This window comes from Phyllostomus discolor, chromosome 6 (genome assembly GCF_004126475.2).
Source record: "Phyllostomus discolor isolate MPI-MPIP mPhyDis1 chromosome 6, mPhyDis1.pri.v3, whole genome shotgun sequence".
NCBI classification, from domain to species: Eukaryota; Metazoa; Chordata; class Mammalia; order Chiroptera; family Phyllostomidae; genus Phyllostomus; species Phyllostomus discolor.
This window is the reverse complement of record NC_040908.2, coordinates 137,026,218-137,039,878: the sequence shown is the minus strand read 5'-3', so window position 1 is coordinate 137,039,878 and position 13,661 is coordinate 137,026,218. Positions and strand designations below refer to the sequence as shown.

The 13,661-nt window shown below is 47.5% G+C and overlaps 1 protein-coding gene across 5 annotated transcripts in view; it reads right to left on the bottom strand.

Moving 5' to 3' along the window:
• Positions 1-13,661, bottom strand: part of NAV2 (neuron navigator 2) — a 365,536-nt gene that overhangs the window by 227,980 nt on the left and 123,895 nt on the right. For all 5 annotated transcript variants that reach the window (XM_028515602.2, XM_036029138.1, XM_036029139.1 and 2 more), the window contains exon 3: positions 10,374-10,426. In XM_028515602.2, coding sequence (XP_028371403.1) covers positions 10,374-10,426 — 53 coding nt within the window. The remainder of the gene's footprint in view (positions 1-10,373; positions 10,427-13,661) is intronic.

Below are 13,661 nucleotides of genomic sequence, written 5' to 3'. Positions count from 1 at the left end.
TCCCAGTACGAGGCCCAGATGGCTTATATGTTAAACCACAATCTATGTGGATATAAATCACCATCCAATTTCTCTTTCAGTTCAAGATCTGTAGCGAGTCTTACCCCGCCCATCCTCACGTCTGCTAAGGTCTTGAACTTCATGGAGCACCACGATGCCACTCACAACACCTCAGTCCCCAGGCAGGTGTGAAGGGAACTTCTTCAGCAAATATTCGCTCAGCATCCACCAGGTGCCAAGGCAGTGTGGGCAGATGGACAGATGCGACTCCACCCTCAAAGAAGTTAATGTCAGTGTCCCAGGTTCGATTCCCAGCCAGGGTACATGCCTGGGTTGCAGGCCATAAACCCCAGCAACCGCACATTGATGTTTCTCTCTCTCTCTCTCTCTTTCTCTCTCTATCTCCCTCCCTTCCCTCTCTAAAAATAAATAAATAAAATATCAAAAAAAAAAAAAAGTTAATGTCTAGCGGGACACAGGCACTTAAGTACAACGTGCTAAAGGATTATCACTTCAGTTTTTCAATGGAGGAAACCAAGGGCCCCAGAGGTCAAGCGAGCGCGAGGGGGTCGAGAAGGCACATGCACAGTTCACAGCCGATCAACTCAGAACTGACTGCAGTTCTCAGATGGGAGGATGTCTAAAGCATCCCAACCTTTCCAAAAAAGCAAACGGATGGGCTCATTCAAAATATTTAGTAAAATTTAAGTAAACCCTTTAGCGACATGGTTCAATTCAACAACGTCAAGCATCTGTGCAAACTAATACAAGTTTAAATGCATGTTTGCACAGGCATATCCCCAAACAGGCTTTTTGTCACTTGGCTCTAAGACAGCACTGGCAAAATGTGGTCCCCAGTCTGTAGCATCAGCATTACCCCAGAGCTTATTAAAAATGCAAATTCCCCGGCTCCGCCCCAGCCTTCCCGAGTCAGGTGGGACCCAGCGATCTGCTCTGACAAGCTCTCCGGGAGATCCGGAGGCACACCGAAGCCAGGGAAGCACGCTGGAGGCGGCTTTGCCAAACCAAACACTACTTCACTTCCTAATGCAAATCATGTTCTTCTCGTGTCTTTGCCATACATCTTTCTGACTAAGTTAAAATATAAAATTGTGAGAGAAGACGCAGGATTTGAAAGGATTTCTTGGCTTAGGATGACTCAAGTTTCATTAAAGCATTTAACAAGTACACGGTGTGTTTGACGTTAAAATTTGACATGTGACATCACCCCCACTCTCCAGGAAGCTCTTGGATGGCTGGAGCACTACTGTTTAGCTCGTGCATTAGGAACCATTAGCTGAGCACTTCCCAGGTACCTAGCAGCAGGTGCTGGGGATACGGAAATTTTTATTGCAGTAAAAGAGATGAAGAAAAACACTGTATGTATTACAAAACTTTGATATTATTAATTAGTATACAAAATATGGTAAATCTCTCACAAAATTTACTCAATGTCGTATTAATTACAAGACAAACACATGTTATTAGGAAATAAAGTACCTACTTGTGAATTTACATTCCCTCCAAAGAGGTCAGGAACACCTGGTATTCACTTCTAATTACCAGCCGAAATGGCACTCGCCCCCCGCACAGCAGCTTAGTGGCCCACAATACAGGCAACACTGGACACTATGTGTGGGCCTCTGTCCCCTCACACTTCCCCACAATGACCCGCTCTGAACACACGGATGTATTCTAGAGAACTCCGTTCTGAAGTGTTCTAACAATGCGGCTCAGAAACCCAAGGGGCTCACAGGAGCAAGATGAGCCTCTGCTATAAACCCAAATAGCTGACTGTCTAATACAGTAAGAGTTACTTTGCTTGAATCCCCAAGCGTTTATTTCCTACTGCTGCTGTAACAAAATCTCCCTCTCTCTGCTTCCATAATCACATCTTCCAGCCTTCCGGCCTCCCTCTCACAGAGTGCATCTGTGATCACATGGGGCCCACCCCGATAATCCAAGATAATCTTCCCATCTCAAAATCCTTAGTCGCACCTGCAAAGTCTCTGCTGTCACATAAAGTGACATCCACAGGCTCCCATAGGGATTAGGAGGGGACCATCCTGGGGGTGGGAGTGCGGCACACCCTTCAGTCTGCCCCACTGAATGCCTACTTTCTGAGTATGAAAGAGCCTTTTAAGGCACAAGTCAGTAGTATCAATAGTTAATATATACATGACTTGTAAGCGGGGAAGGGCACTCATCTCGAGCAAGGGTGATGCCAGGTGCTCATTACACCCTCTCTCACTCATCCCTTCAACCACCCGAGGAGGCAGCTTCCACACTCCCTGCTGAGGAGAAGGACTCGGATTCAGTCACATGCCCAGCACACACAGCCAGCATGTGAGACCCAGATCTGCCCAAGTCCAGAGTCCACGCTTGTTCCTCCTCCCAAATCTCCTTCCCATGATGAAATGAATCATCCCAAGGCTCAGCCCATCCCTATGTGAGGGGCTAGGATAACAAATGTCATTGTTGCCCTTCCACAGCACAGTCAGTGCTTTATCCTTCTTCAATCGACTTCCTTATATGTATTGTAGGATGGAGTAAGAGTTCAGGGAATGGACTCTAGAGCCAGGCTCCCAGGGTTCAAACCCTAGCTTGTCACTTATGAGCTGTGCAGCCTCAGGCAAGTTACTCAACCTCTCTCTGCCTCAGTTTCCTCATCTGTGAAATGGGAATAACAATGGTTTTATGAAGATAAAATCAGTTAATGCAGAAAAAATGTCTAAAGCAGCACCCAACTACAATAAATGTTTTCTATATTATTATTATTATTATTATTATTACAGTAAAACACAGACAGCACCAGGGACAAAGGCAGTAACCCTGGGCTCTAGCGCCCACGGGGAAAAGGACGAGATGTCCTCTGACATGACTCGGTCGACCCCAGCAGAGCACAGCAAAGACGTCAGGGCCTAAGCCTCCCACCCGTTCACGGAATGGACAAAATGCATTTCTCATCCCACAGGGTTGATATGAGACTAAAGCACTGAGAACAAACAAAGCCTGACCATTTTTGTTATCAATGTTAATTTCTGGTAGTTATAAAGATGCCTAAAAGTTAACTGCAATATCCTATTTGGATCTTCTGAATAAACCAAGGAAGGAAGGAATTAAGAGAATGGAAGATATTTTCAGAACTGGGCCCAATACCCATTGCTTAACTCCCACACAGAACTACCAAGTTCACACCCAGCGCTCAAACCACTGCTCAGCTACAGATAACGATAGGAGAATGATGGGATGTTATAGTCTTCTGGTCACACGGGCAAGGCCAGGCCAGCTGCCTCATTGGTCTTTCCATCCACCCAACCGACATTTATCTATGACCTACTATAGGTCAGTCACGTAAGTCATAGATGTTCACTTAGGATATCCAGGTGGAAGACATGGTATCGCCTCCGAGAACATATACACGTCCTCTGCCAACCACCAGAGAGTGTTATGAGAAATGCAGGCACGGACACCCGGGGACACAATAGACAACAGACACCTAATTATCTCAACTGCTCAAAGTAACAATTGGCCTGAATATTAAAGGTTACAGTACCCAGGTGGGATGATCATAAAGTCTTCTCGGGAGACAACGGCATGCAGCAAAATATGCAGGCACGAGTGTGCACGACCACCTCGGGGCACCCCAAGTTCTAGTATGTCTGGGGCACAGAATCGAAGTGGCCAAGTGGCAACAGATGAGGGTAACTAGGTTGTGAAGGCCCTTCCCTCTTGTGTGCTCAAGTGTAAGGAGGGGGAAACGGGGTGCCACTGTGGCCAAAGAGATGTAGAGACACACATGTGGAGGTTGTCACTATCTTTGAAAAAGAACTCTGGCCAAAACACCAGCAGTGATGGTGCGAGGTGGTGGATGCTTCCTGCTGACATCGGCCCTGGACACTTCTTACTTTTCTTTAAATTCAAAGTGGCCTGTGGACTTTTCTTCATGCCTTCTTGTTTCCGTAACACATGTGCCCCTTAGGGCCGTGTAAAAATAGGCCCAGGGGCCCAGGGCAGAAGCTCCTCAGCTGCCCAAGGATCTCAGACACGCCCCAGGCATGTGGCCAGCTTTCGGCAGCTGTCGGGAAGGCTCAAGGTCACCGGGCCCAGAAACCTGATCCTGCTGCAGATGGCCGGCCCCTGGCCCAGGAAGTTCTGCGGACAACGGTCAGAAGTACCTGGCGCCAGGACTCTCAAGGCCATCCGCAGAGCCTGCCTTCCACTGAGGGCCACCTGCCCCTTGTTCTTAAGTTTCCCTCAGCGGGTCAGCTCAGGCCCCGTCCACAAATAATCAGTTTGCCCCACTCTTTGCTACGTCCCAGCCAAACCCCGCTGATTCAGCTGTACCCACCAGTGAAAAACAAGCAGAACAGGGACCCGTGAGGTGAAGACTATTCTTACTTCGCCCACTGTCTGTCACGCAAATGAACTCCACACCCTCTTAAGCCAGAGAGAATTGGGTTCAAGCTCCAACTCTGCCTCCTAGGTGAGCCTCAGTCTCCACGTGCAAAATACAGATGATAATGGTGTCTACTTCATGGGATTCTTTGGAGGAAAACTGTAATAATGAGGGTCAAGCATTTAACATGTTCCGTGCATCGTGAGCGCTCTGCGAATGTAAGTTCGCTCACAGAAACCTCACAGTCGCCCTCTGAGGCAGTGTCATTTCCCATAGTCCTCAGGGTGGGGGGCTGGGAGGTGCGGAGAGGCCCAGTGGATTATCCAGGGCCAAAGCTCCTTCCCCTAAAGGTGAAGCTGGTCATTCTTGAAATGTCATTTTCTTTAAAAATACACAGGTACCTCAAAGAATCATTATCCCGTCAAGAGTTAACTAACATTCACTGAATGCTTCCTTTGTGCCCACAGCAGGCAAGCACTTCACGCAGGTCATCTCACGTGTGCCTTACAACAACGCCGTGAGGCAGGGACTACTCCCATTCCTGTTATAGAAACGGGTCCCCAGAGAGCCTGTGGGCCATGCCCGGGTCACGAGCTGCCGGCCCTCAGAGCCCATGCTCTGAGCCAAGGTGCCTTACAGTGCCCCGAGGTCAGAGCGGAAAGGGGAGGCCCAGTCTCTCTCCACAAAGGAGAGTATGGACCAGAGCAAGGAGGGTGGATCGAGGACCAGAGCTGGGTCTCAGGGCTGGTGCGCCCATGCTCCTTCTAGGCTTCATCACACTGTGTCTTCCCAGGTGCTGGCCTTCTAGATGGGGCTCAGGGGCACCTGCGACAGTGACGAGGGGGTGGGCAGGGCATAGGGAGAGGCTAAGATGGCCCTGCCCTAGGCCACTCCCTCCTGCTTAGATTCAGCATTTATCACTTTCCCATATGGGGTTCCACATGTGCTTTTATTTGGGGGAGGAGAAATTTGAAAACCACAGCCCCGTCCTTCTCTGTGTCTAAGTGCAAACTCTACTGCCTGGAGAACTCAGGTGCAGGCGTCTTCCACAGGAGCCCCCGAGAAGACATGGTGAGGGGCAGAGCTGTGCCCTCCGCAGCCAGAGCACTGAGCTTGGGGTCCGTGGAGCCCCAGGGGCACACGGGCTGGGCTCTGGAATCTACAATCCGCTCAAGCCGCGTGCAAAATCCTGGGGTAGGCACCATCTGGGAGGAGAGGGCTGGCAACTTTTCTCAGATCTTCAAAAGGTTCCACGTCTCAAACCCATGAATGACTACTAAAACTAACCAGCATCACCATAGAAACTGCCACAGACTGCATGTTGACCACATGCTGGGAGAATGGGGGTACCTCCTAGGGCTGCTGGGAGGATGGACTAAGAGGGCACTTGTGAGACACTAAGAATGGTACCTGCAACAGAGCAAACACTCCGTAGGCTTCAGTTCTATTTTCTCATTGTAATTATTATTATTATTATCCATTATTATCACTTCCTTTGCCTCACGATTCCTCACAAAAACTTTATGAGGTATGTATTACTATCGACCCTGCTTTATAGAACAGGAAGTAGAGGCTTCAAAAGGTGAAAGAATTAGCTCAAGGCCACAGACTTGCAGAGAAGGAACTCAAACTTGGCCTGTCTGGTTCTCACACCCAGGCTGCCCCCCCCCCAACTCCCGTCGGGATGCTGTAAGGGAAGAGGGCAGGAGGACTCCCTGAGAGCCCCGAGGAAGCAGGTGGGCAGGGCTGGGAGGCCCCAGATCAGCCAGCCAGAGGGGAAAACAGGCCTGGGGCTTTCCACTGGACGGGTCAGCAGGCCCTGCAAACTTTGCACCTCTCCTAATCAACAACAGAAAGCCAAGGCACCTAAAATAATAATGATTTAAAAAGAAAACCACTCCCGCAGTGGCCATCCCTAGACTCCAAAAGCAAGCTGATGTCTTGGAGCTCACTGAGTTCAAGGAGCAAGGCGGGGGCCACCCCTGTGCCCGCTGGCTGAGCTCCAAGCAATGTTTCTCCTTCCAAACTAACACACAACTCTGCTGAACACGCCACTTGAAAGCCAAAAAGATGCCCCTGGGTTGCCATGGCAATGCTAAACAGACAAAACATTTAACCAGCTCTGACGCACACACAAACTTATTTAAGGGCCGAAGGGACTGATTTGGTCAGGGAGAGGGAGTGAGAGAGGGCAGGAGAGGGGAGGGTTGTTTCTACAGCTTTATCTCCGAGGACTTGGCCCCGCAAGCATGCAGGTCAGACTGAGACGGGACAGACTGAGACCGAGCTTGCTGGGGAGAGGGAAGCCACTGCCCGGCCTCTGCCTCGCAGTCGGGGTCACAGTCCTGTTTTATAAGGCTGAAAGATGGACGCCGGGATTTGCAGATGCCAAGGGCCCTAGCTCGGCCTCTCCCTGGGGACAGCCTTCTGCTACCCAGCATTCCCATCTCCTCACCCCAAAGTGGGGAGTGCTGTGCTGACCACGGCAGAGTGGGAGAATCCGATGCGCCCCTAAGCGTAAAGTCGCATGTGAACCTGAAGGCACTGTGGGGAGGCCCATTAGTGCTGATGTTAAAAACATTCACTGCCATTTCCCACCAGGAGCACTTGCATTTTCCTGGTCCTGCAATTCAACTTGCAGCCACAGTTGATGACCACGGTTAAGTTTCCTTCAGGAAACGCTGCTCCTGGGTCCAAGGGGGGCTGCTCTGCGAGCTGTGGCAATCTGGGGAGTGACGATGAATGCAGAAGACTTGTCGCAGGTCCAAGTGCCTACAGGGTCTGTCGTATACTGGGCTCTTCTGGGCCTCAGCCTTCACCTTGGACACACGTGGCAAAGGGTTGATGCTGCTGAGAGGCCGGAAGAAATCTCACCAGACAGAGCTCATAGCAGTTGGGGAGGATCAGTGAACACATATTGCAAAACCTCCCTCAGCAGGGTCTGTGGCATCCTCAGGTGAACGAATCCTCCAGAAATGGGAAACTTTGTCCACCCACCACTCCCCTGTGGAGAACCCTCTTGCCTGTTGAGACTCACCCCTTAGAAGTTACTCTAAAACCTCCCCTTGCCCGGGGTGGAGTGGGCTGCATGGTGCCCTGCAGGTGTCTGTAGGAGCAGCTGCACTGTTCAATCGTCTCACTTGTTCTCTGGTCCCCTGCCTGCATGTCACCGAGCTCCCCGAGGGCAGGAATCACGTCTTATTCACCTAGGGATCCCCTCCAGGGCCCGGCATTAGTTGGCACTCTGTGAATGTTTGTGGATTGACTGGCTAAAAGTATGCCATGCCATGCCCCTGCTGGCCACCAATGCCCCTGGGATTCTCCAGTCCATATGCCACAAGTAGTGGCTCTCCGTCCCCCATTCTCTGGGAATAAGGCAGGTCTGGGAGAAGCGCCTGAAGAGCTGCAGTCACAAGAGGGAAAGGAGGCGCTGGCAGCCCGAGGGTCGGGAGGAGCGGGAGGGTGGGAGGAAGAGGTAAAGGCCTGTGCCTCCTACCCACGAAATCAAAGCTCATGTTCTTCCCACGGATAGGCAGGTGAAATGAATTTACCCCCTGAAAACTGGAGTAACACCCACTCCTGCTCTGAAACAAAACTGCTGGGGCCCTGTGTTCTTAGGGAGTAAGCACCTTAACTGCCGGCGGATCCCGGTCAGGGAGCGACAGCTACCTCCCAGCAGGCGCACTGCCCAAGTTCACAACGCACTGTGTGTCAGCCTCCGCTTACCAGCTCGACGCTTTCCACGTACCTTCTCCTCTGGTTCCTCTGAACCAGCAACTTTTAGCAAATAAAAGAAAGCAACAAACCTCTGTCATTAGCCACCTCAAATATGCCTACTTGGGAAGTTGACCTAGGAATCTAGAAATGATGGCCCGTGCACTATGCTACTGCTCTCCAATTAAGCTTCCCACAAGCAGAAATGCTCTGTTCCACGTGCTCACGCACACGCTTGGCGTCCTGTTAGTCAGAACACCACCCTGGCTGTCTGCCAGAACTTCCGGTGTGCCCTGGGTCCGTTCTTCTGTATGAATTTGTCACTGTTTTGTAATATAGGGGACAGGACAATGGTCCTGTTGTCCTTATCATCATCCTTCTCATTTCCTATGGAGGGGAGTGGTTGTGCCGGAGGTTCTTACATCTTCCTGGGCCCACATCCTGTGGCTGAACTGTTCTCTGCTACGTTCACCACCAGACCGTGTCTGCTTCCCTGCCCTTAAGCTGGAACTAATTATCACAGGCAATTATAGGATTTTACAGTCCTGTGTTCTAAAAAAAAAAAAAGAAAAGAAAAAGAAAAATCCATGACAATAAAACCAGTCCTTTCACGGCTGAAAGACTTCTGGAGAAACACCACAGAATTACACTGGTGCTACGGTGGTATTTATAAATAAAATATTTACATGGAAAGCTGAATTTGAACATAAGGGCCTGGGTGACAATCTTATTTTCTAAGTTTTAAAGTGGATTTTAACAACAGACAACACCTCCGACAGAAGGTGCGGAAAACACAAATGTTCCAAATAAGGCTCATCACCTTGGAACGTCAGCTCTACACATGCATCATTGCGGGCCAGGACAAATGCGCTGATATCCATCTCAGGGGGAAATACTGCATCTCTTTCATGTGAAGATATGACTGCATGTGTAAAATGCTTGCACTAAAATTAAGTCTTCTATCATCCAAATTTTCTCAATTATTAATACACCAGACAGCTGCAGGAGCTCTAGCAAAAATAGCAGCCAAGCTCTTCCAAAAGTCCAAGCAGCCCTGAGATGTCTGCATGGGACTTCCCGGTGTGAGGAGCAGTGGCTCCGGATCAACCCAACCAACCAACAGAAACTCTCCAGGGGAGCAACAAAAAAGAGAAACGTGTTTCAGAGTGTGCACCAAAAAATGACCCCCCCACCCCGCACTAACACACACCCACACACCCTCTTTATAATAAAAAGTTCTGTGCATGAAAAAAGTTGACTGAAAAGGCTTCTTCTGTCCAACTCACTGGGATAACAAATAATTCAGAAAATTAGACAGTACACCCAAGGAATGCCGGTCACTTCAGTGTATTCTGGAATGAGACTACCAAATCATGCCTACTCAACTGAAGCGAGGTGAGGTTAGAAAACAAATTATCCCTTGTTTTAGATCTCTGGAAGCAAATTCATGTCCAGGGACAAAAAGGTTGTCCTTAAGTAACTGTGTTCATATTTTAAACAGGTATTAGCATCATCTTAACAGACTCTGACACTACACATTCTGTATGCAAATATCCACATTTGAAAGCATTTCGAAGAGAAAAGCTAAGTGCTGACAGCATCACAATTTAATGTTTTCTCAACTCAACAGTGATCCTGAATTTTAACTCAAAGGTTATGTGCAGAACATGCAACTAAGAGTAGATTTTTAAAAAGTCTTTTTTTTTTAAAGCTGTACTATCAGAGCTTACGCAAGCACAGCACGGCAGAGAGAAGACCACTTGCCAAGATTACACGGAAAATGATATGGATGTAACTCACTTCACACTTCCTGCCAGAGTTCTGACTTCACATCATCCTCACCTTCAAAGGAAATACGCCCCAGTTTCGGAGGAGTGAGATACCATCACCTACCTCCTCGGTGCCTCCGCTCCACACAGAAACAGAAATTGGTGTGGGTCTCAGCGGAAGCAGAACAAGTCATGACAGTCCAAGTTCTAAGCAAGTGTATGTTTGCCCCAGTTTCGAATAATTTGTTTCTAAGAGCAAGGGCCGTGGTTCATTTTTGCTGTCTCACCATCTACGTAAAAACCACAACCATTTCTCAGTAAATGCCGACAAATGTCAGAAGAGCAGACTATGGCTACTTGGCAAAGGCTGTTAGTTTATTAATATAATCCCCCAGAGGAAAGCTGATGGTGTGAATGTTTATGATACGGTCAGTATCGTTCAGAGACAGGGCTAACATAATGCAAATGCTCTCTCCCCGTGTGCCGCTTACCATTTGTGACCTGTTCTTCGGACAGCCATTGATGTCTTCAATCTTTTCATTTGCTGAAAAAGGAAACACAAGTCAGAAAAATAAATTACCATCACAGACACTCTGCTTCGTGATGTTCAGGACCCTGGAGGCCAACCAAGCTCCAAGGCCCGGCCTGGGGCTTGCCCGACCAGCACAGGCATGTGAAATACTGAGAGGCATCCAGCAAGCTTTAGGACTTAATCATCGAGCCACCGTCCTCCAGGGACAGCTGGGGCAAGGTCGTTGTCATCTAAAGCGGAGACAACTGCATTGAGGACAGTCTCGGAGTGATGGGGCGTCGTGGAAATGTAGCAGACTAGGGCACAGGCTGAGCTATGATTTTGCTTCAGGCTTTTCCATAGACAAGCTCAACCTCCCCACAAAAGATGGGATGGTTCAGAGTGGATTAGTCCAGCTCTGACTCACCTCCAGGGGACAAAAGCTTCAGATGATAACATTTCACCCTACCTTTAGCCAGAAAAACTAACACTGCTTGATACTAATAGGATTACTAATAATCCTATTCCCAAGTGGTGGCAAAGAGAGAAAAGGAGAGAGTAAAACTTAAAAATGGCTCATCCATTTGGACGTAGTAAGGCCCAATTCGATCTGGGATACTCTTTGACATCGTAATAGCTCTTACCTAATAAGGGAAGTGAAAGAAAGAAGGTGCATTGGATTAACTGGAAATCAAATACCAGTAACAGGGAAGAAAAGCCCAGCCTCCCACAGTCAAGTATGGAGGACCCCCTGCAAGACGCAGCCCAAGATATGCACAGAGGGGTTGAGTTTGTAACTGTAGCTACACGAAACAGGCAGTTCATATAGATGTCAGGACACTGGCCTTGGGAGCAAAATACCCCAGTGTGAATCCCAGCTCTACAGCTCTTAGCTGTGTGACCTCAGCTATGTCACTCAACCTCTCTGGGCCAAAGCTTCCACACCTGTGAGATGGAGCTAATACTACCAACTTCACAGGAGGGGCTATGAGAAATAGGTTATATGATGCCAGAAAATGCTTAGCACAGTGTCTGGCACACAGTAAGTGGTCTATAAATGACAGCTATCATTAACCTGAGACTACACAGTCTTATCATCTGTGTAAAATATATAAAATTAAAATTTCCTGTCTTAATGTCTCTATCTGAGCTAAGCCCAGAAACTCAGATAGGACTCCACAGTAAAGGACTAGGGATTTGCCTTCTCTGGGAAACCAGCTTCCTCCCGAGTCCCGTGATCTTTCACCCCATGCCCCACCCCAGGAGGGTAAGGCCCGCCCAGTTCTCTTGGGCTCTCAGCACCCTGTACCCACCTCTATTTTGCTCTAAATCATCTAACGTGTAACTAACTCCTTTCCTTGCCTCCCCCAGCATAGCTGACACGTTGTGTTTCACAGTTACATCCTTAGGGCTCATAAGTGCTCGCAACACTGAATTCCAAAAAAATTTATCACATCCAATTTTAATGAATTTCATGCCTAAAACTTCCATGAAGAAAAAAGACATAAAAAGAGTAACGGAGTCAGAGTGTCCCTAGCCTCTGATACCTGAACCTAAACATAGCTCTCCATTTCTTCAGCTGAGCTTTTTTATTCCTCCAGTATTTCTACCTTGAGAGAGAAGTGAAAAATAACGCAAGCTAGTGACAAGAAATTGTTTAAAAATTGAATTACCATGAGACTGTCTGGATGGTATGCATATAACCTAATCTACATTGTCTTTAGACTTTGCCAAAAGTAAGTTTGCAAAAAAAAAAGGAAGGTGACCCAGCCGGGGGGATCTTCAGAGAGCCCACTATATTTTCTCAGGAGAACCCTGGGACAAGCATTTTAGAAATGCCCCCTCCACTACCTGCTTCCCCTGCTCCCACAGGAGGTGCCACAAAGCATTTACAAAGCATGCTAAAGATGCCCAGTGAATGGAATTAAAATGAATGGATATTTGTTCCTCAGTGCACCAGAAAATAGTAAACGATGCCCGATGAATGGGATTCAGATGAACGGGTATGTGTTCCTTAGTTCACCAGAAAATACGATTAGCAGAATGTAACACTAGCAGATAAACTCCCCAAGAACAAGGACTTGTATCTGCTTTGTTTCCCACTTGTACCAGAGCTTAGGACAGTGCCTGATACACAGTAGCCGCTCCATCGATGCGTGCTGAGTGGAGCTAAGGAAGGTGCTCTCTGACCAATTCAAAGAATGAAGCGTTACTGCCTGTTTTGTGCTTTCACTTATAAATACAGATGTAAGTATGGAAGATTTTTAAAAAATGACCTTTGATGAATGGCACTCCTCTATAGTGGCAGGCCTGCACTCTGACCTTGGATTTTGGTGTAGCACATGGAGAACAGATGTGAGGCTTTGGGGTGTCAATGACACTCAAGGTATCTTCCAACTGGATACTTATGATGGCCGAAGCCATAAGTCATTGAATTCCGATCAATACCCAATTCAGCATTAAGTCATTAGTGATCATTAAGGTGAAGGATAGATAATTGTAATCTTAAGAAATAATGTTAAAGATTCGTCATAATTCATCTGGATAAATGAAACGAAAGGGCTTGGCCTAATGGCTCCTCTAAATCCTTCCCATGGCCTGTCACCTCAACCACAGTCATATGCTCCCTGAATTCCAATGATAGAGACTCCTGTTGGCCTAATTCTGCCATTGACAACATTCAAAACAAACTCTGGAATGCAGCCTGTTCATGACCATGCTAAAGGCTATATGGGAAGAGATAAATCACATGACTAAGACCAAACTCAAAATAAATGCTTAATAAAATGCAAAGTGAGTCGTAGACCTCCTAGTTTGCAATTTCATGTAATTTAAATACTTATTTAAATTCTCAAGTATGTCTATGGTTGTCACAAATACTTACAATGATAATAGCAGTTCTGATTCTGTTAGTAAGAAGAAAGAAGAGCTTGATTTTCAGAGCCAAATTAATTAAGTCTTGTACGGGGTCTTTGGCTACAGCCCCAAAGCAGAAAGCCATGTGCAGAGGCAATCACAGTCCTCAACTGTGATTACGATCAGCATTCCTAAATTATCCCTAATAAACAGTAACTTATTTATCCCAGTTCAATACATTCTTAGCCCATTAATGCAGTAACTTATCTGCACACAAGGTAACAAGTTAGTAGCTGGAAGGCATTAGTGTACTTTTAACTTTCTTAAAGACATGATTTATTTTTAGAGAGGGCAAGAGAGGGAGAAAGAGAGGAAGAGAAACATCGTTGTGAGAGAGAACATCAATTGGTTG